Below are 23,549 nucleotides of genomic sequence, written 5' to 3' on the forward strand. Positions count from 1 at the left end.
TTTTACTTTGCTGTTGTGAGTAAGAAGCTCTGGGCTGCAATCGATCAAACGCAGGGAGGAGAAGAGGAGAATCCAGAACAGAGAAACAAAAGAATAATAGCAGAAGAGTTCTCCACATACCTTTTCTGTATTGGATAAGCAAATATATACAGTGTAAAATGGAATCAAAATAGTTAGAGGCTAACTACAAGAATAAAATTATGGTTATTCCTAACAATTCCCTGTAACAAAAAGGAGAAAGAATAAAACAAAATGAAATAAAATAAACAAGAATTCTGCAGGTACGGTTATGAGCAGCTGCCTGCACCCAGTTTAAGTTCCTTCATTCTTCAACATAATGTGTTTGGAAAGGAAATCTCGCTACTTGGAGTAGCGAAATTACGTCAGAGTCATTATAAGAAATACTTCTCACGATGTGGTATTATTTAATATATATTTAAAAAAAAAAATTAAAACAGAAAAGAGTCGCCTCTCTCCTCTATTCTGGTCTGCTTTATGTTCTGCCTGCAGCAGCCTCTATTCTTCTCCCTTGTTCCATCTTGCTCACCTCCTCCTCTCTATTTGTCTCACTCATCTCTCTATATTTATACTCTTTCCTCTTCTCTACTTCTCTTTTCTGATCATATCAGCCCTGTAATTTTCTCTCCGCCGCCAGCATGTTTTGGCAGAAAAGCTGAAGACCAGTTCTGCACTTCTTCGAAAATTACTGTCGTGCCCCTCTAATTTAAATAATATCTTCCTCCCATAATATCACAACACCACGCATACCATAAAAAACAGACACTTCGAAAAGGCTCTCCCTCAAAATTTCAGCACCTTCGGACCATCTGTGTGGCCCCATGTGCCGCCTGAATCATTTCCAGTGTTGCCCCTTAAGTCGCTAGTTTCTTGTGCTTTGCTTATCACATTCACCTGACCTACCATCACTTGGAGTTTCATCACCAAAGACTGGCCGCTGGCCACTCACATGCTAGCTACATCTGTGTGAGGCTCCCCCCACCCCCGGGACGGGATCTGCAACTTCCTAAACTGAAAGAGAACTGTTTCCAGCCACTCTATTATGAATCTTTCCTTCAAAGGCCTGCAATTTTGTGAAGATATTTGTTGGTAATGTTGATTACTTGGAGGATCTACTTGCTGCCAACATCAAGAACCCGACCAAATTGCTGCCATTTGTAAGTTTAGGGTTTGTTTTACTTGAAGATAGTGCTTGAGAAATTGAGAGTCAGATTTGTGGTTTTACATGAGCAGATTGAGAATTGTGGGCGAATTGTGTTAAGGACTTCTGGTGATGCATAGTTGCAGTATACATATGTTAATCCAGCAACATGGTGACAAATTATTGGAAAAGGAACAACATTTGTCAAACATTGGGCATAATTCAAGCTTTTTCACACCTTTCTACCAACCAATCAAGACAAAGAATCTTGTTACTCAACCTGAAGACGCTGCAAGCAAGGAAATGCATGTGTTTGAAGACGCCCAAAGTCTTTCAAACGGTACTATTGTTGAGTTTGTCATTCTCAACGTGTTCATTGATGCCAATTCTCGGTTCAATTCTACGGTGCTGCCAAAGTAATGTGGTTTCTTGCATCACTCATCCACCAACTTTCGAATAGTCCTTGTTTGCTTCTTAGGTTTGTCTTTTTTGATCTTCCAACATCTCAAAATTCAAGGCCAAATTTTTTCTAATTGGGGGAGATTTGATGTAGGAGAAGAAGCCAGACCATGGGAAGACTCTTGTTGGTGACTAATTCAAAAGAATTGGGTCAAGGTATTGTTGGGTTTGGTTAGTGATTTTTATTGCGTGTTTAATATAATTAGTATAGGATTATGTGTAAGGGTATATTTTTAATTTCTTGTATTTTGAGCTTTCTTAAAAATAGGGTGTGAAAGCCATGCATGAGTTAGATTATTGATGAATTTGAATTGATATGTGAATGTGTGATTTACCCCCGTTGTATCTCCTTCTCTTCTTTCTTCTTCTTCTTCTTCTTGTCCTCTCCTCTTCTCTATCTCTCCCTATTATATGTTGGCTGTAATTCAATGATGCTGTCCTGCATCTCCTAGCCCTTTCCATCTGAACAAAGCTGTGTAGAAGGCAAAAGTTCCTCTTAAAATACAGGCTTTCATTTCGACTTTGGTTCTCAACAGGATTAATACGAATGACTTGCTTCAGATTAGGAGGCCTTGTAGGGGGCTCTCAGGCCAGATGTGTGGGTGATGTGTTGTGAGGATAACGAGAATAACTGTCACCTTTTCCTTCATTGTTGGGTGTCAGGGTTTTTGTGAAACAACTTGGTCTCTTGATTTGGTGAGGTTTGGGTGGCTCCACAGAATGTTCATGAGTTTTTTGTGGTGAAATTTGGGATTTTGGGAATGATAAAGGACCTTTTGGATTTGGGCAGTATTTGCTACATTATTGATACTTTGGCTTGAAAGAAATGCTAGAATCTTTAGAGATCAGAAGACTTCCCCTTATTTGCTCTTGGAGAAATGTCACTTTTCTTGCTTCTATTTGTGGGTTTTTTTTTGAAGTTTTTGTGTCTTTCGCATGCAACATTCATAGGGATTGAAAGGCAGCGTTGATGTTCTTTTTCATTTTTTCTGAGGATGCCTTATCCTCCTTACACTGTAATTTTCTTTATTCTGTCAGTAATGAAATTTCTGTTATCTAAGAAAAAATAAAAGAGAAGGTTTTCAGTAGGAAGGTTTTCTTTTTCATTCGTTTTGCTAGGGTTTTGGACTATACTTCTTTGGTTGAGTGTGGTGTTTGTATTGGCCTTAGTGCCTTTGGGAGGTAATTCTCATTCTTTGGCTTTTTGGGATTTTGTGGTGGCTCAGGTGGCCAAGTGTTTGGATGGGTGGAAGGATGCTTTATTCTCTTTAGGTGGATGTATTACTGTCATTGAAGCTCGACTTTCTACTATCCCTCAATATTGTTTGTCTTTGTTTAGAATTCATTGTTGGATAGTTAGTAAGATTGAGAGGATTATGAGGGATTTTCTTTGGTCAGTGTAAGACAGAGAAGGGATCATTTGGTTTGGCGAGAGGGGATCTTTGCCACTTGGCATATATAAAGACAGCTCTATGGAACTCCATGTGACACAAAGGTATAAGAAATAAATTTGGCTTGCAGGTGAATGGTTGGGATGCTAATGGGGTTTAGAAGTTCATATTAGAATCTTGGAGTTTCATGTTACAACTTTACCCTTTCTTTCTTGACAAAGCTTAAAAATTAGGCAATGACTTGTATTGGCTTTTGGGAGGATGTTTGGTTGGGGGATTCGGCAGTACTGATTGCTTTTCCTCGATTTTATTGCCTTTCTTTGGTCCATAATGCTGATACTTCTTTTTTTTTTTTAATTCCTGATGGTAATAATTTTACTTAGGATTTTCATTTTAGGAGGACTTGAATGATAGAGGAGCTTTCTTCTTTGCTTCAAGTGTTGGAGGGTTGTCATGTCCCTAATTGGAGGGATTTGAGGATGTGGGTGTTGGATTCTTTGTGTGATTGCTGTTGTAAGTCTATATGTTGTCACCTTATGAGATCTAGCATTTTCCACTTCTTCATCATATATGGAGGCAAAATTCAATTCTTTGATTAAGGCATCTGTTTGGTTGGTGGCCCTTAATAGAGTTAATATCAGCACTCCGCAGCAGAGTGGGAGGCCTTCAAAGGCATTGTCCTCAGCTGTTCGTTTTTTATGTTTAAATAGTTTGGAGACTGTCATTTATTTCTACAATGTTTGTTTACTTGGGACATGTGGAATAGATTGTTTAGCTTATGTAGTGATGATTGGGTGTGCTCAAATACAGTGGAAGACCTATTGAGTATTTCTTGTACAGGATTCGGTAGGAGTAAGGATGTTGTGAGTTTGTGGAGGTGTTGGGAATGCGTATATCTTCAGTAGCAAGAAATTGTATTTACCTTTACATTGGGATAGGATATGGTATTCAGCATCTCTTTGAGCTTTTAGTGCAGGCTGGTTTAAGGGTACATCTTGGGATTTTACGTGGGATTGGAATAATTTATTGAGTTGATTCTATTTTATTTTTATTTTTCTATTTTTTAATTTTTTGGTATGAGGATTTATTGCACATTCCTTTTTTAGTAATATAAATTCTCTGTAAAAAAAAAAAATTCTTGTTATGAGCACATATTGGGGTGTACAAAAATTACCGAAACCATACTGAAGCCAAACTGTTTAATGTTTTGGTTTTGGTTTGTAATTTTATAAAAAATGGTTTCGATAACCAAACGAAAAAACCAAATAACTGATTAATAAAATTTTAAATATTTATTTTAGTATACTATTATTTTAGTTTTATATATAAGTTCCAATTTAGTTAATAAAATTCAATAAGTTACATATTTTGATGTATAAGGGATTCAGCGTTTCTTGGAGTGGAAAATGGAGAGTAACTTAATGAGGGGTGGGGGTTTTATACAGGAATGGAGGCTCCCACATTTGTCTCATTTTCGATGTGGGACAAAAGGAGGGTGAAGCTTTGATTGTGAAGAGTGAACTGCCAGGCTGTGAGCTGCTTTGGTGTTGGGACTTTGGAGTGGGGTCTTCTTCTTGTTGTCCCACATTGACCAAAATGAAATACTGATGAGCCATCTCCTCTTATAAATTTTCTCGCACTCCCTTGAGCACTTTCCAGCGCCTTGATGTAGAGTCACTGCTTTACAGAGCTTCAAGTCCATTAATGGACAATCTTTAGCTTTGTGAGGACCTATTATTATTTGTAATGTAATATGGGTTGGCCAGCAGGCTAAATGGTTCAATGATTTGGTAAAAACCGAAAAGCACTGAACCAAACCAGTTAATATTGGTCTTTTATTTCAATAAACCATTGGTGTTCGGTTCAGTTTCAGTCTATGAATGTTGGAACTGCTGTGTTCGGTTCAGTTATTGGTTTTGGCCAAAACCAAACCGAACAAAACTGATTACACTCCTTGGTATGTATATATATATATGTATGTATGTATACAAGGTCTTAAATTTCGATTTCGACTCAAATTTCGAATCTCTAAAAGTACGGAAATTTTGTTAGAAATTTTGATTTCGATGTCAATTTCAATTTGAAAAAATAATAGATGTGGTAAAACATGGAATTTTTTGTGAAACCTTAGAAATGGTTAACAGGCATAATAGTGTAAGTTTTAGGACTAATATATTCCAAGTTAAATACATCTATGTATGTGTATCAAACATATTTGTAAGATAATGTATAATAAACATATTCAGTTAGACACGAATGTTTAAATAAAATGTTGTTGTAAGCATAGTAGTTAAAAATGCGCCTCAGGCGCAAGGCGCAGTGAAGCGAAGAGGCTTGCGCCTCAAACCAGGTTAGGCGAGGTGACCTGCAAGAGGCGATGCTAGGCGAGACGAGGCGCACTGGAGCGACAGGCGCAGTGAGTCGGGCCTTGTGAATTTTTAGTCATTTAAAGTAGAGAAATAGCCACAGCCAGACCCATAGCCCTCATTCGACTCGAACGAACATAGCACTAGCCCCTCTCGGCCCTTCGAAGCCCTTCGTGAGTTCGTTTTGCACATTCGAACCAGCAGGAGCCTTCGCGATCCTTCGAACCAGCAACGTGAGCTCGTCTGCGAGCCTTTGAACCAGCCGGAAGCCTTTGCTACTTCGTCTTTGAGCTTCGAACCAGGATCATGAGTTCGTCTTCGACATTTTGAAGAAGCACGACCCTTCACGACTTCGTTTCCAACCAGCAGGAGCCCTCGCGAGTTCTTCTTCTTCTTCTTCTTCCTGCTGCCCGCTGCCTGCTGCCTTCTGCTTCTCTTCTTCTTCTTCTTCTTCCTGCTGCCTGCTTGTTGCGTGTTGTGTGCTGCGTGCTGCGTGCTGCTGACTGCTGCCTGCTGCTTCTCTTTTTCTTCTTCTTTATATGTAAGCTTATAAATTAAATGTTTTCTTTAATTAATCTAAGCTTATAAATTATAACTAATACATAATATTTATTTATTTTACTTAAATTTACCTACTGTTTTTAAATTTGTAATATTTAGTTTAATTAATGTAAGTTTATAAATTATAGCTAATACATAATATTTATTCTTTTTATTGAAATTTGGCTACTCTTTTTCCTCTTCTTCTTTATATGTAATTACTAATTAAATATTTAGTTTAATTAATGCAAGTTTATAAATTATAACTAATACATAATATTTATTCTTTTTACTGAAATTTAGCTACTATTTTTTAATTTGTAATATTTAGTTTAATTAATGTGAGTTTATAAATTATAATTAATACATAATATTTATTTTTTTTATTGAAATTTAGCTACTATTTTTTGATTTGTACTCTTTTCTTTTGATGTTGAACTATGTTGAATTGTTGATGCTTTTGGGCTAAATTTTCAATTTTGTAATTGAATTTTTTAGCATTTTAAATTCTAATATTACTAGATATTCATATGTTCATATGTCAATTACCCCAAATAGACATTTTACACCATTTTAATAATTGTGCGCCTCACCTTCATGAGGCGCGCGCCTTCGCCTCGCGCCTCGGCTTCAAAGACCCTTTGCGCCTCGGCTCGCCTCGCGCCTCTAACTACTATGGTTTTAAGTTTAATTTTTCATATAATTTCAAAAGCACTTGTAATAATCTTTTGTTTTGATAAAAATAAATAAAATAAATTAAGAGAGAAATTTCACTTTACTCCTAAATCTCATTTGAATTCTGAGGAAATTTCATTGCATAGTTAAAAATTTTGACAAGTTTTGCAAAATTTTGAGATTTCAATAAATTTCAAATGATTTGTTGAGATTTCAATGGAAATTAGGCAAGATGGAAATCGACTACCATTTCGATTTCGAGTTGATGGAAATTTCGACAATTTCGTTGAAATTTAAGACCATGTAAACATATTGGGGTGGGGGGGGGGGGTGGGGTGCCTGGCGCACAAAGCTCCCGCATATGTGTGGTCCAGGGAAGGTGTGGACCACAAGGGATTTGTAGTATGTTGCTGAGCCTTGTATTTTTTCAAGAGGCTATTTCCATACCTCAAATCCGTGACCTCCAAGTTACACAATGACAACTCTACCATTATGGGTCTTTTAAAATAATCAACCATCAGCCAGCTAATTAATTAATGCCATTGGTTCAAATTGATGAGTTTTTGTTTTAACTGCCTAGATTCACTTTCTTAGTAGCATCTTCCATTGATATGAAAGATTGGTCTTTGAGCCTGAATTTTGCTGAAAATCATCAATCGATCTCCTTTATGTTCACAATATTGTGACTGCATTGTGCACTTGAGCCTGTTGATGAGTTTCAGCATCCTCTTTTCACTTGTGAAGATGCAGAATTCGTAAGTCAAGAATTTCCTCCAAGAAGAATGAAAGAAATCATGTCCAATTTGAAGTTGGCAGCTAAATGGCTATAAAGGCTGTTGGTGTTGACTTCTTTCATTTTTTGGATAAACTTGTTGGCTAGTCTCCTTGCATATTTGGGCTCCCCTTCACGTTCCTCTTCCCTGCATACCTTCTGATTTTTTTTAAAAAAAAAATAAAAAAATAATGATGAGTATTGACGAGTATGTGTTTCCCTTCAAAAACTAGTTTCTCTGTTGCTTTTTTTTGGGGGGGGGGGGGGGGGAGGTGCCTTAGTAGGAGCAGTCCATAATAAACCTAGTATAGCAGAGATTCTATCTGGACTTAACCCAGTTTTTGAGCTTATTTTCTATTATTTTGCCTGAATTTGAGAAGCCTTTGCAATGGATGATCATGCAACCGAGACTCATTTATGAGAAGAGTTTCCTATTAATCAACGCCATCCTGTCAGATGAACAAGTTGTTATAAACCTAAACTCTTCATTTTTTACTGATAAACCTACAATATTATTAATTCCTCACTGATTACAACTTATATTAAATGATTAAAATTCATAAATTTTTGGAAGATTGTACTTTTTGTCACGGTTTGACAACAAGTTTTAAATGCAAGGAAACATCATTTTTGAATTATTATTTGCTAGGTTGGAGTGTAGATGAGCGAGCAGAGCCCAAGCAAAGCACTGGGGCTCTTCATTGTTTACCAAGAGAGTCCCAACCGTAGAAATTCATAAATCATCAATAGTTATTGTCATCAACCTTAGCATTTGTGACACTATTTTTCTTCTGCTGTCTTCTGTGTGGCATGGCCTATTTTATGCCTATGCTTTTACTCAAAATAAATTTTTTTTTTAGGCATCTGAGAAAGGTTTGTAACATGCATGGAATTGCCAGAACACTTCATGTTAAATATATTATTGTTGTGAGATAAATTTTGATATCTACTAATCCCAGAGCTTGTGATTCTGGAGTAACAAAGCCAAGGGACGTCAGAAGTAAGGGAAAGTCTATGGTCTCTAGCCAAAGCTATTATCAAGACTCAAAAATTGACAGCTCCTCTACAAATACTGAACTTCTACACCTATTGAGGGAGCAGGGTTCATGGAAGCAGTCACAAGGATTAAGTTTAGGTAGCTAATTCCTGCCCATATTTGATTCCCCTCATGAATTCTTCTTTGAAAAATTTTATGGAGTAGAATCTGTGTGGATTTTGGTCTATGTTTTGTGTATATGCTATTGTCTACCTTTGAATATATCTATTTGTTCTTTATTCACAAATCTAGTGTAAATGAAGAAACTTAAGTTACAAATAGGCTGGGATAATGGCAGTTACACTGTTACAGCTAAGTGCTTTGTCTTTTTTGATGCATAACAATAACAACAAACCAAGCCTTAAGTTCCAATAGTTGAGGTTGGCTACATGAATCCTTTTTCCTCATTTTACATGATCTTGGGCATGAAAATTTGAGGGCTGTTAAATATTTTTACTGTCTCATTCCAAGTCATTTTAGGTCTACTCTTACCCTTTTACTATCACTAACAACAACTAGCTCAGCCCTTCTCACTATAAGCTTAGTTGTCCTCATTGGTGCACTATTGACCTATGTTGCAGCTGCCCAAACCATCTTACCCACCCCTACCCAATCAAATTTTCCCTATGCTATGCCTATTTTACCAAGAATACATTCATTCCTTATTTTGTCATTTAATGTTATACCACTCATCCACCTTAGCATTATCATTTTGGGAATTTTTACTTTTTGGATGTATTGTTTCTTATTTGCACAGAATTCTACTCTATATAGTATAGTTCGTCTTGAAACTTTCTTTTTAATTTTAAGGATATTCTACAATTACACATGTCTAAAACACTTCTCCATTTTACAAAACACTCCATTCATTACATATTCTTCTATTCTCCTTCCATTTGCATGATAGATCCAACATATCGAAATCTACTATCACTATTAGTTTCTTGAGTCCTTGACCATCAAGTTTAATCTTTTCTAAAATATTCCTAAAATTGTGTTTCATATATTCTATCTTATTTTTACTTATTTTGAAACCTCTAGATTCTAAACTCTAAAGATTCCCCCTCCATAATTCTAAGTTAGATTCTACTCCAACCCTAGCTTCATTGATTAAGACAATATTATCTGCAAACAACATCCCATAAAACCTCAATTTGGATACTCCTAGAGAGTTCATCCATCATTAATGCAAAAAGAGAAGGGCTCAAAAGCGTGGTTTTAAATGAAGGCCGCGATTGTTACATAACGCCTTTACGTAACGGTTTTTTGGGTTATCGATACCGTTACACACCGCAAAATTGGTGGGAATAAAAATCACGGCTGTTACGGACCGCGACCGTTACGTAAAGGCCGCTACGGTCGTTACGTAACCGCTATAGGACTATTACACCTAAAAATAATTTTATTTTTTACTTTTTCTTTTCACTTTTTCCCCCTCTTTCATATATCATTCTCAATGTACCAAGTGGCAAGAGGGGGAAAAGATTATAAAGAGGATGACAATGATACAAAATTTACTATTTCTTTAAATACTCACAATAGATGCATTAATTAACAATTTGAAAATACTAACTTGTTAGGAAAATATTTTATTTTGATAATATTAGTAATGTAATATTTATGTTTTATATTTTTCAACTTCAACCTTCTTTCTTTTCTAGCTACTTTATATTTGTATTATTCGTATGTCTTATGTGTCTAATAGATTAATGAAGTGTCTAATGTATTTTGTTTTATTAATTAATTTAGCACACATAAGAATTTATCACAGATAAGAACAATGAGAAGTATAAATACGCACACACAAGTAATTTTTCTATCAATGGTTGTTTAAAACAAATGTAAACTTGTTGCTCCTACCAAATAACTTAGTTACTCAAACTAAAGGATCCAAAATACACTAAAACTCTTTCTAAGAAGGGCTAAAAGCTTAAAACATGCAAGTACGCTAATATGCACAAGGCTGTGTGTGCTTCAAAAAAATTCACGGTTGTTACACCCGCTTCCTATTATGTAACATCCGCTACTTCCGCTTCCCATTACACCCGTTACTGTTACGTTACGCGACCCGCTACCGCGATTTAAAACCATGGCTCAAAGCAGTACTCGTGCACGTATTGGAAATTCCTTAGACTCTCAACCCTAGTCACTAGCCATTACTTTTTTCATATTATCTAATGATATCGGTATGCCTAGTACATACTCCTAAAACCTGCCATAGAACTTCCCTATGTATTGTATCATTGGCTTTCTTTAAGTCAATAAAAATCATGTGGAAATTCCTCTTCTTTTCGTAAAATGTTCATTGTTCTTAGAAGATATATAGCTTCTGTACTTTTCTTTCAGATATAATGCCAAACCGATTTTTTGGGCCCTCGTATCTAATCTTAGTTTTGTTCAATTACCTTTTTCGAAAGTTCCATTGCATGACCCCATAAGTTTAATTTCATGATAGTTATTACAATTTTAAATATGTCCTTTATTTCTGTTTATAGGTATTAAATTACTTTCCCTCCAATCATCTGACATTTTCTTAGTTCTTGTAGTTTTGTTAAATAAATAAATTAACTAAATAGTCCCATATATATCCAAACATAAATTGGGACATCATTCAATCTTATAAATTTTCCATATTCATCTTTTTTAATGCAAATGTAACTGCAGTTACTCTAATTTTGCAAATGAATCTAAAATTTTCGTTTTTGCCTCATTTGTCAATCCTAAGCTTAAGCATTCTACTTGGTTTTCGTTAAATAGCTTACTAAAGTAACTTCTATTTTTCTTTTATGTATTTTGTATCACCTAAATCATTGCTCTTTCTTTTTGTAGCTCTATGAAGTTTGAATGTCTCTTTCTACTTCTTTTGTATCTAGTATAATATATAAATTATTATGGACATCTTGATCCCACCATGAGCTCTCTTTCCTAGCCTAGAATCTTTCTTTTGTTTCACCTAAAATCTCTTTTCATATCTTTTTTAATGAAATAGCTATCCTACTCTAGAGAGTTCTAGTGTGTAGGTGATACTTATTGCCCCATCAGGCTATCACTATCTTTGATAATTTTATCTTTAAATTTTACTATATTTTTCCCTTTAGGTTCCACCACCTAGTTCTATTGCATTGATTCATGTTAGAGTTTCTTCATGTTTTTAATGCATATATCTAACATGAAGAAGGGGACCCTTGGCGCAGCAGTAGAGTTGTAGTGTGACCTGGTGGTCATGTGTTTGAGGCTTGGAACCCATGTGGTCCGCCCCTTCCCCAAACCCTCTTCATGCACCGGCTAACACTAAAATTCTATATTGTTTAGTTATACTTCCATATGGAATGATTTTATAATCCTTGCATGATAAATGATCTACCCTCATTAATAAAATATCCATTTGACTTTTATTTTGTCCACTCTTGAAGGTTATTAAGCATTCTCTCTTCCTAAAGAATGTGTTCATTGTAATAAGATCATATGAGACGACAAAGTCTAGGATCATATCACTTGATTCAATTTTATCTCCTTACAACCTTTGCAATGTGTCCATTCAAAATCTGCGCCTATGAATATTATCCCCATCTTTGATATTCATTGTATAATATAATCCATATCTTCCTAGAATTGTCTTGGAAGGCTTTTTGCTAAGCCTATTTGAGGAGCATAAGCACTGATGACTTCTATTTTCTTTTTTCCTAATCTTTGTCTACAATGATTTCCATTCCATTCTTATGTTTTTCTTTTTCTAGTGTATCGAAATTTAAACCCTTGTTTTTCAATTTATCAAGGTTTTTCCCCTACCCACTTGGTTTCTCACAAGTATATTATGTTACTTTTTCTTCTAATCATTGTGTCAACTATCTCCAATCTTTCACTTGTCTGCTATCTCCAAGCTTTGACTAGTCAATGCCTCTATCTTCCAATTTGCTTATATAACCTTAGTCTCTTGAACTAACTACTTCGTCTACACGCGTCCAAAATAATGTCAGAATCCTCACATATTTGACATTGCGCCTGGGCCTTCACATAGCGCGTTGCTTTGGGGGGACGACTTCATTAAGTTTAATTAAATTAGAAATGACACTTCATTTTGCATAGGGTACTGGACATTATTTTTTTTGGGGAAATTTTATAGTTGAGCAAGTTCGCTGTTTCTAAGAGCAACAATTATAAAGTTAGAAAATACTTGAGTTGTCTAGAATCTGTGCAGATTTTTATCTCTATGGTCTTAAATTTCCACAAACTTGTCAAATTTTCTGTCAAAATTACCTATTTTCACCACCCTTGAATTGAAAAGATAGTCAATTTTCATCTTGCAAAATTTCTGTTGAGATTTCCTCAGATCATTCAAAATTTATTGAACTCTTGAAATTTAGTGAAACTTCTCAGATTTTTAACCATGTAAAATTTTTTTTAATATGAGATACAAAACCCGAAATGAAATTTATTTCTTAGTAGCATTTTTTTTTTGGGAGACTAAAGATTATCCCTGCAAGGATATGAATTATAGCATTCAAACTTTTGAAATTGTATGAAAATTAAACATATATATTAGATACGACATTTTATTTGACTATTTACGTCTGATTTATCTGTATTTGTAAAATAAATAATTTAAAACTAATTTATGTATTTAATTTATGCTAATTTAATGTGTCTAATATGATCATTATATTACAACATTGCACCTTTTACACCATGCACTGTGTCATTGATGTATTTTATTTATAATATATAAACAACGACAACAACAACAACAACAACTACTACTACTACTACTACTACTACTAATTACCTTTGAAATTTCTGTAAGAAGTTTCCGTAATTTTGTAGCATTGAAATTTTACTACTACTACTACTACTGCTGCTAATTACTTTTGAAATTTCTGTAAGAAATTTTCATAATTTTGTAGCATTGAAATTTCACTCGAAATCCACATTTAAGGCCTTGCTGTCTCCATAGCTTTTATGCTACTACGATAAGAAATTTCTGTAATTTTGTAGCATTGAAATTTTACTCAAAATGAACATTTAAGGCCTTGCTGTCTCCATAGATTATATGCTATTATATCTTTTTGAATAAAATATCAATCTATTTGTAACGGACCAAACTAAAAGCACTTGAAATTTCCATAATTTTATAGCATTGAAATTTTACTCGAAATCAACATTTAAGGCCTTGCTGTCTCCATAGCTTATATGCTAGTCTATCTGTTTGAATAAAATTATATGTTGTCTTTATTCATCAATCTACTTGTAACTTAAGAAACTAAAAGTACTGCTACTACTAGTAGTTTCCATTATTTTAAACATCAAATCGACATTGACGTCGACATCAAAATTTACCTTTGAAATTTCCGTAATTTTGTAGCATTGAAATTTTATTTTTATGCTAGTCTATCTGTTTGAATATAATTATATGTTTGTATTTATTCATCAATCTATTTGTAACTGATGAAACTAAAAGTAATTTTCTGAGATAAATGGCCAGCGACTACAATGAACTTGATGGTCTGGCCTGAAACCAATGGAGAGGAGAAACCAAAGGAGCCTACTACTACTAGTTTCCATCATTTTTAACATCGAATCGACATTGACATCGACATTAAAATTACCTTTGAAATTTCCGTAATTTTGTAGCATTAAAATTTTTCTCGAGGTCAACATTTAAGGCCTTGCTGTCTTCATAGCTTATATGCTAGTCTATCTGTTTGAAAAAAAGTATATCAGTCTTTATTCATCAATCTATTTGTAACTGAAGAAACTAAAAGTAATTGGCTGAGATAATTGGAGTTTTTTCCCAATTTATCCTTTTTTTTAAAAAATATATTGAATAATACCTTTTTTGAGAAAATAATTTTCGGAATAACCCTGACGTAATCTCGCTACTTGGAGTAGCGAGATTTAAGCAAATCTTGCTACTTCAAATAGCGAGATTTGCCATGTGTCATTTCGGGAATTATTTTCCCAAAAAATATATTATGTAATATATATATATTTTAAAAAAAATGATGAATCAGGAAATAAATTCTTCTGCGTAATAAATTGGGAAATAAATTCTTTTAATATATTTTTTTTAAAAAATGATAAATAGGAAAATAAATTCTTTTGCGTAATAGATTCTTCTGCGTAATAAATCGGGAAATATATTATTTTATGGTAGCGAGATTTGCCATGTGTCATTCTGGGAATTCCATTAGAAGAATTTATTATCCCAACAATCAGCCATGGGTAAAAATGGTTGAAATTATTTTTAAAATTTAATAAATATATACTATACAATATAATTTTTCTCTACGAGAATTATATAATTAATTTTAATTAATATTTATCAAAATTAAAGAAATATATATATACCGTGTTACATTTTTGTTTACATATATTATAAGTAAGTTATTATTTTTTAGTCGTAAATAAATTTATATGTTCATAATATTATTGAAGTTTTTCATACAACATGCAATTCTTTTAATATATAATGATTATAAGATAATTTAAATATTAAGATAATGATTATAAGATAATTCAAATATTAAGAACAATTATAACAATACAAAATTAAAACAATAAATTATTTTAATATGAAACTGAATATAAATACAACCTTATTATTAATAAAAAAAGTGCGTAGGAAAATCATATTTGGAATTTACTATTTCATTAAATATTACCATTAAAATATATAATATAAATAATATTTTGGTGTAACTTTTTTATGTGTTTTACTAAGATTAATTGTCATCTATATGTAGTTCAATGATTAGTTTTAACAATAATATCACAATTTAGTACATTATCTTATATTATTTGTTCAGTATAATCGACAACTATTGATAAATTCATATGAATAATATAATATTTATAAAAATTGCATGTTGTATGAAAAACTTCAATAATATTATGAACATGTACATATGATATAACTTTATTTACGATTGAAAAATAATAACTTTTAATATATGTAAACAAAAATGTAACACGGTATATATATTTCTATAATTTTGATAAATATTAATTAAAATTAATTCTATGATTCTCGTAGAGAAAAATTATATTGTATAGTATATATTTATTAAATTTTAAAAATAATTCCATCCATTTTTACCCATGACTGATTGTTGGGGTAATAAATTCTTCTAATGGAATTCCCAGAATGACACGTGGCAAATCTCGCTATCATAAAATAATATATTTTCCGATTTATTACGCAGAAGAATTTATTTCCTGATTTATCAATTTAAAAAAAAAATATATTAAATAATATATTTTTTGGAAAAATAATTTCCGAAATGACACGTGGCAAATCTTGCTACTCGAAGTAGCGAGATTACGTCAGGGTTATTTCCGGAATTATTTTCCCAAGAAAGGTATTATTTAATATATATATATTTTTAAAAAAGATAAATTGGAAAAAACTCGAGATAATTGGCCATTGACTACAATGAACTTGGTGGTCTGGCTTGAAACCAATGGGGAGGAGAAACCGAAGGATCTGTGGTGGGAAGAATTTTTTTAGTGCATTAGGGCACTCCAGTTGATAGTGATGAAATTTTTGCAGTTTGGCTGGTTGGCGACCTCTGATTCTGATGGTGTGGATGGCGTTTGTGATTGATGCCTAGAAGTGCGTAAAACCGAAAAGGGTAAGAAGACAGGAAGAGCTAAATGTGAGGGAGGAGAAAGACAGACAAGGAAATTCTGAATCAACTTCACAACTAAACTCAACTTCCACAACATAAATGTTATATGCTCTAGAGTTGAAGTAAGCCAAGCAGTACTATAGAGACCTAAAGAACTAAAATACCCAAAATAATATCATATGAACTAAAACTTCTAAAATTACTCAATTTTCCAATCTAAAATAGAAATCCTAATTAATTCCCAAATCTATAGCTACAATATATGCGCCTAAAAAATTCTCCACAGGTGATTCTCCATCATTATATATTTCTCTTTCCACATTGCCTATCACGAGCTAAGCTTGTTCAGGGCATTATGCTTGCCTGTGACCACTTATCTCGTGTGCTTAGGATGAGTTTTCATCATGTAAATACTAGTGTAGGGTTATTTTCTGCTAGTAGAGTCTTTGTAAGTCAAATAAGGCAATATGACTCTTCGGTCACTTTGATGTTTCCTAGTGTCAGGATGATAATTACATAAAAACCTCTTTAGGGGAGGGTGAGTGTTCATCAGTCATTTTAAAACTCACTAGCAATTGTCAACGTGCGTAGCCTACTTGTCTCCCTCGCTAAGTACACCATGTCAACGGAGGATTTGTTAATGAATTACGTTTGCTTCAATGTTTACTGCTTGCTTGCCACGGCTTTCATGAATTGATTACAGTTTCCGCTGCTATCTGAATGAATGTTAATGAAAGTGCGTCGTGGATGAATGTTGGTAAATGATAGGCTGACTAGTTAAAACAAGAGTGCTTTAGCTAGTGCCGCACGACCCTTCACAAGGGTGTGAAAATAGTCGGATCGTGACATTTGGTATCAGAGCCAAGTTGGTGACATTTGGTATCAGAGCCAAGTCGGTGACACTTGGTGAGAGCCCAAGGTTGAGTTGCTACGTGAATTCGATTGCCTTTGTTGTTGGATTTGGAAAGCTTTGGTAAGTGACCATGGCACCAAACACTGCTGAGAGGATTAGCGTGCTAGAAGCACAGGTTGAGACAACAACCAACACTATTGCCACGGAGGTGGCCCAGATGAGAGAACTTGTTGATGAGGTGATGGGATCACAAAAACATCAAGCAGGTTTGATAGGCGACATGTTAGAGGACTTTCGCCACATAGTTGAAACTTTGCAGTTGCAGATGGCTGATCTGGATGCAAAGGTGAATTTGATGGTTCTTACTATGGGGAACTCCAACACTCCGGGAGTTAGCAAGACCAAGGTATTAGAACCCAGGACGTATGGGGGTGCTTGAGATGCCAAGGAGTTAGAGAACTTCTTGTTTGATGTGGAGTAGTACTTTCGCGCTGTGAGGATGGCCTCAGAATAGGCAAAGGTTGATATTGCGACCATGTACTTGGTTGGTGATGCCAAACTATGGTGGCGTACCAAGTACCAAGAGATTGAAACTGGACGCTGTGTAATCGATAATTGGGCAGACTTGAAGAGAGAGCTCAAGGCCCAATTCTTTCCTGAAAATGTTGAGTATAATGCAAGGAGAAAACTGAGAGATCTCAAGCATATAGGGTCAATCAGGGAATATGTGAAACAATTTTTTGCTTTGATGTTGGATATTCGGCATATGTCGGAAAAGGACAAGTTGTTCTATTTTCTTGAGGGGATGAAACCGTGGGCAAGAATTGAACTTCATAGGCAAAGGGTTCAAGACTTGTCAACTGCACAAGCGGCTGCAGAACGCTTGACTGACTACGCTGGTGATGATATCGCTTCGTCCAAACGGTTTGGCGGAGAGGGAAACAGTGGAAAGTTTTTCAAGAATGGCAAACCCAAGAGTGGGGGAGCCGACTCTAAATCATCAACCTCAAAGGAAGCTTCGTCGTCTCAAGGGTTCAACACACCCAATGGAAAGGGGAAGAGTAAAATTTCATGCTACTTGTGTGGTGGATCTCACAAAATGAGTGAGTGTCAATACAAGAGATTACTCAATGCCTTACAAGCTTCTACTTCGGGAAAAGGGGTGGAAAGCGAGGAGGAAGAGGATGATGCCCCGAGGGTGGGTTCAGTGCGGCTGGTGAGTGCATTGGAAAAGCAGGAAAAAACACCAAAAGTTACACGAGCAAAAGGGTTAATGTTTGTGGACTAGAGGATAAATGGGAAGAGTACTCGCGCTATGGTGGATACGGGGGTTACTCATAATTTTGTTTCGTAGTTGGAAGCATGGAGATTCAACTTATCCTTAGAGAAGGATACAGGACGCATGAAAGCAGTTAACTCTGTAGCCCAGCCTACTCTGGGAGTAGCCAAGCAAGTTACTGTGAAGCTTGGACAGTGAGAAGGTCATGCGAATTTCACGGCGGTGCCATTGGATGACTTTCCAGTCATTCTAGGAATGGAGTTCCTAAGGGGGACGAGGGTAGTGTTGATGCTTTCGGCTGGTTCCCTGTGTCTGATGGGAGATCACTTGTGCATGGTGCAAGTCGTTGCAACGAAAGGAGATGACGGGAAGTCCCTTTCAGCCATACAACTCAATGAGGGATTGGGTCAGGGTGAGCAGACACGTTTAGCCACGGTGGTGGTAGACAAAGAAGTAAGCCAAGAGCTAGAGCCTACAACCATCCAAGCGGTGTTGGATGAGGATAAGGAGGTGTTGCCGGATAAGCTGCCTCACAATTTGCCTTCACGACAGATTGTGGAGGATGAGATCGAGTTGTTATCAGGAGTGAAACCACCTGCTAAAGGGCCATGTCGGATTGCACCTCGAGAGATAGTAGAGTTGGGGAAGCAACTTGATGAATTGGAAGCGGGATGTGTTTGCCCTTTCAAAACACTGTTGGGAGCATCGGTGTTGTTTCAGAGGAAACATGAAGAGCATCTACGGAAGGTGTTCGACAGGCTGAGGGGAAATAGTATGGATGTGAAGAAAGAGAATTTCTCTTTCGCTCGGTGAAACAACAAATTCCTTGGTCAAGTGGTTGAACAAGGTCGTATCCGGAGGGGTATGGAGAAGGTAAGGATGATTCAAGAACAGATGATCCCCATGACAGTGAAGGAGTTGCGTTCCTTTCTTGGCCTTACTAAATACTGCAGGAAGTTCGTTGAGGGGTATTCGCGGAAAATGACTCCAAGGACAGGACTACTGGGGAGGTATTATTGGCCGCACACGCGGGATGATGTGGTTGATTATACCAAAACTTGTCTCACTTGCCAACAAGACAAGGGGGAGCGAAAGAAGTATGGTACTTTCATGGCCGCACCAAAGTACTATTTGGCAGAGGAGACGACACAATTGTTCCTTGTGACTGTTGTGAAACATTGGGGTGTTCCCCAAGTTATTATTTGTGACCGAGACTTAATGTTCACCGACAACTTCTTGACATAATTTTTCAGGATATTCAGGTCACATATTGACATCTCTTCGAGTTCTCACCGACAGACAGACAGACAGATGAAGAGATTCAGAGAGCTACTAGATGAGTACTTGTGCCATTGTGTCAACGACAACAAGAAGAATGGCGTGCAACTACTTGATGTGGCTCCATTCTGTGGCAACGCCCAAAGGCGCTCAACAACCAATAAGAGCCCTTTTGAGCTTGTTACAGGCCAGCTGCCGCTATTACCTCACACAGTGGGTGAGCCGTACAGACGAAAGAGTCCTAGGGCGTACATCTTCACCAGTGAATGGAGACTGAATGCAGAGTTTGCCCAAGCCTATCTGGAGAAAGCTTCTAAGCAGATGAAGAAGTGGGCAAATAATGAGAGAAGACCGCAGTTTCATGTCAACTGCCTCAAGCCATTCAACGCCAACACCAACGACCTGAGCAGAAGTTAGTCAAATAGCGCAGAGTTGAAGACAGTGCAACTTGATAGACATGAAGTTGAAGAGATCCTTGCAGATAGAAAGTTCATATCCTCAAGGAAGAAGTGGCAGAAGTTCCTAGTGAAGTGGAAGTGCCTTGATGACAGAGAAATCAGCTGGATTTCTGCGGAAGATTTGAAGCCATTCGTGGACAAAGTTGAAGTGTACTTACCGCCAAAAGTCTACGAGCACGTCGACCGCATAAGTGGGGGAGAATGTCATGAGCTAAGCTTGTTCAAGGCATTATGCTTGCCCGTGACCGCTTATCTCGTGTGTTTAGGATGGGTTTCCATCATGTAAATACTAGTGTAGGGTTATTTTCTGTTAGTAGAGTCTTTGTAAGCCAAATAAGGTAGTATGACTCCTCGGTCACTTTGATGTTTCCTAGTGTTAGGATGATAATTACATAAAAACCTCTTTAGGGGAGGGTGAGTGTTCATCAGTCATTGTAAAACTCACTAGCAATTGTCAACGTGCTTAGCCTACTTGCCTCCCTCGCTAAGTATACCATGTCAACGGAGGATTTGTTAATGAATTACGTTTGCTTCAATGTTTACTGCTTGCTTGCCACGGCTTTCATGAATTGATTACTGTTTCCGCTGCTATTTGAATGAATGTTAATGAAAGTGCGTCGTGGATGAATGTTGGTAAATGATAGGCTTGACTAGTTAAAACAAGAGTGCTTTAGCTAGCGCCGCATGGCCCTTCACAAGGGTGTGAAAATAGTCGGACCGTGACACCTCGCCTATGGTCCCCTATTTGTCTTGTCTTGTTTGTACGATGGACTAAATTATTTGAGTATGGCATTATAGGCTCATAGGATGAAAAAAATTCGTATGAATTGGCTGAAAAGGATTCATGTAGCCAACCCCACCTAGTGGGACTTAAGGCTTGGTTTGTTGTTGTTGTAGGATGAAAAAAGATGTTGACATCATTGTAGGGGGGGTACTGAAATCAATATCTGCATAGACAGGTTGGGACTAGTACTAGTCTTCCTTTACTCTTGACATGACAAAAGCTTGAATAGAGCCAGTTTGCTCAAAAGAAAGGTTTGCTCTAGCTCTGAGACCTCCAAACCCAATTTTTTTTTAATCATTTCATGACTATTTTTTGTCCAAAAGGTGGCTATATTTGGTGCATAAAGTGGAAATTTTATTGAGTCAGCTTGACTTTGCTTGATTTCTATCATTATTGGTGAAGATCGAAAGTCATGATGCAAGAAAGAGAAATTTTAGAGATCTATTTATACTGGCCTTGGATCAACGGTAAGGTTGCTCCTTTGTGATCGGTTGGTGATGGGTTTGAGTCCAAGGAAATAGCCTTTCTTACATAAAAGTAGGGGTAAGGCTGCGTACATTGTGACGACCCTCCCTTTACCCTCACGAAGCGTGGAGCCTTATTGCCTGGGGATGCCCTTTTTTTATTATTTATTTTTCTTTGTGTTTGTTTTTAATTGTCTGGTGAAAGAAAAGTATAATAAAATCTTTGGAAGTGAGGAGATGTTAGGGGCTAGGGTGGTAAGAGGATTATTTTGGTGAAGTGAAAATCAATATGGGTTTCTCCTATTTTTGTGCGTAGTTGAGTCTCGTGGGCCTGTTCCGAATTTCGATTAGAAGGCAAGGCTTTTAGCCCCTGATTCTTTCTTCACTTTTTCTGTATTTATTTATTTATTTATTTTAGGGCTTTACTCTATATTTCAATGAAGTGTTTAAGCTCATGGATCAGATTATATTGATACGGAGTTTGCTTGGGCCTTTTTCCCTAAGCTTCATAATGCTTCGAAATTCTATGGAAATATCTAGAATGCTATGCTAGAGAATTAACATTAAACAATGGGGACCATAGCATCTAAGTTATATACATTGGCTTTCTTTGTTTTTTACTTTTTCTCTATGTTTAAAATGCTCAATTGAGGCCCGCCTCAAGACAAGACATGCCTAAAACGCCTTGAGGCTCAATCCAAAATACCAAATTCCGAAAAGGAAATGCATTACACGTCACACGATGAGGCCTACAATTTGTATAAAAGACATGGCTTTTGTGCCTTTTGGTTCGAGGCTTATGCATTTTGGGTGTGTGAATCTTATGTTGATTTAGCAAGAATTTGAACTGCATGTTTAAATTGGTGTCCTTTTTATTTTAATTTTGTTTCTGATAAAAATTAAGGACCTCTTATTTTGGCTTGTGATTCGGTTTTCATCTATCTTAATACATTTCTTTTGTTATAGGAAAAAGCTCCCAATGCAGTATTAATATATGTTATGTTTCGAAACTGTACATACAGCTCCAAAATGCAGTATTAGTATATTCTATATGTCGAAACTGTGCATAATTGCTTGCACCTCTTATTCTCATTCATTTTCATGGATTGTCTCAGGCAATGTGGATTATCCTTACTTTCTACCAGGAAGGAAACAACCATTTTCTGCACTGGTCAGTTTTATTATTTGGTGGCTGCCCCCATCTTTAGCTGTCTTTTCAAAATGCCCTCAATTTCGTTTCCATATGCAGGAAGATCCATTTTATCCAGATCCTAGGGGATATCCTCATGGACGTTTGGAGAGTTTGTTTCCTGTTGCAAGTGCAAGGTTTACTGTTTAATTTTTCCTATTTGTATTTCTAATTTGTGCTTACAGTAACTTTTCTTAAGTTCTTCGAATGCCTGGTTGACCACCTGCCAATGTTTTTTATCAATTACAAGAAGTAAATGTTTTTTTTTTATTGCTTTATAGTTATGATGATACTTTTTATTGCTTTGTTGTCATGATGCATTCTCCCATAGCATGGGTATGACTTCAATTCTACATTATCCTCATCACAATGCCAATTATAGATCAGGTATGCTGACACCCAAAACTAATTGTGGTTTTGAGGTAATAAACTATAGGGCGTAATTTGTAATTGTTCCCTTGTTGCTAGGATTTGGTTTTACCGATTATAAAAGTAATCTCCAGGTATTATATTTCTTTTTTCTTATCTTTTTCTCTTTTTTCCCCACCCATCCCAAGGTTTGAATCCAGGACCTCCAATTTGAAAGTTAAAAAGTCAAGCTGATGGTATCCCATAGATGATGTTTCTAATATTTTTTAGTGTAAACAAGATACGGGCTTGTATTTTGAGTTAATTTAAACCATTGGCTCCAGTTCCTCTGCTATGCACTAATGCATAGTATAAGTGCTTTGCATAAATATTTGCTATGTAATAACAGGATATGAACATGTTATGTAATGTGATACTATTTTAAATGAGATCTTTTACATATTGTATGGAAAAATCTTAATGTGCAAACCATTTGTGCTATGCATGAGTGTAGCAGAGAAAATGCAGAAACTATGAAATATTTTTATTGGTACCCATTAATATGCTTATTCTGTTTGTTTATTGGTAGCCTTTCCCATCTTGGTATTTGATTAGCAGCTCTGGTTATTGTTTCTCAATAGTATGGTTTGGAATATGGGAGTTAGTTTAACTAAGTTATGCAATTCTTGATTATATACGTCATCATCCAGATGCTGAAATTTTGATCACCCTTTTATCTAATGCAAACACCTTATCATTAGATCTTTTACGTATCAATGGAAGTGGTGCTCTGTACAACAGATGCAAGTAAATTTCCATGTCCCACCTACTAGGCAGGCTTCTTTGATTTCCTCTGCTTTGACATCACTATTT

The 23,549-nt window shown here is 35.9% G+C and overlaps 1 protein-coding gene across 16 annotated transcripts; it reads left to right on the forward strand.

The window, feature by feature from the left end:
- The first annotated feature begins 518 nt into the window (after positions 1-518).
- On the forward strand, positions 519-22,641 carry LOC131143463 (uncharacterized). Of its 16 annotated transcripts, none has more exons than XR_009133503.1 (6): positions 812-1,175; positions 1,252-1,637; positions 1,713-1,774; positions 8,322-8,497; positions 22,255-22,310; positions 22,389-22,641. XR_009133503.1 is itself a non-coding variant. In XM_058091774.1 (6 exons), the coding sequence occupies exons 2-6, from the start codon at positions 1,579-1,581 to the stop codon at positions 22,476-22,478; spliced, it is 426 nt and encodes a 141-aa protein (XP_057947757.1). In that variant the 5' UTR covers positions 812-1,175; positions 1,252-1,578; the 3' UTR covers positions 22,479-22,641. The 16 variants fall into 16 exon arrangements, 9 of the variants coding, with proteins under 9 accessions (XP_057947758.1, XP_057947756.1, XP_057947757.1 ...); XR_009133508.1 differs by having other exon boundaries at positions 8,347-8,497; XR_009133505.1 differs by having other exon boundaries at positions 1,252-1,575.
- The last annotated feature ends 908 nt before the right edge of the window (positions 22,642-23,549 follow it).

The sequence above is a fragment of the Malania oleifera genome, chromosome 11 (assembly GCF_029873635.1).
Source record: "Malania oleifera isolate guangnan ecotype guangnan chromosome 11, ASM2987363v1, whole genome shotgun sequence".
NCBI classification, from domain to species: Eukaryota; Viridiplantae; Streptophyta; class Magnoliopsida; order Santalales; family Ximeniaceae; genus Malania; species Malania oleifera.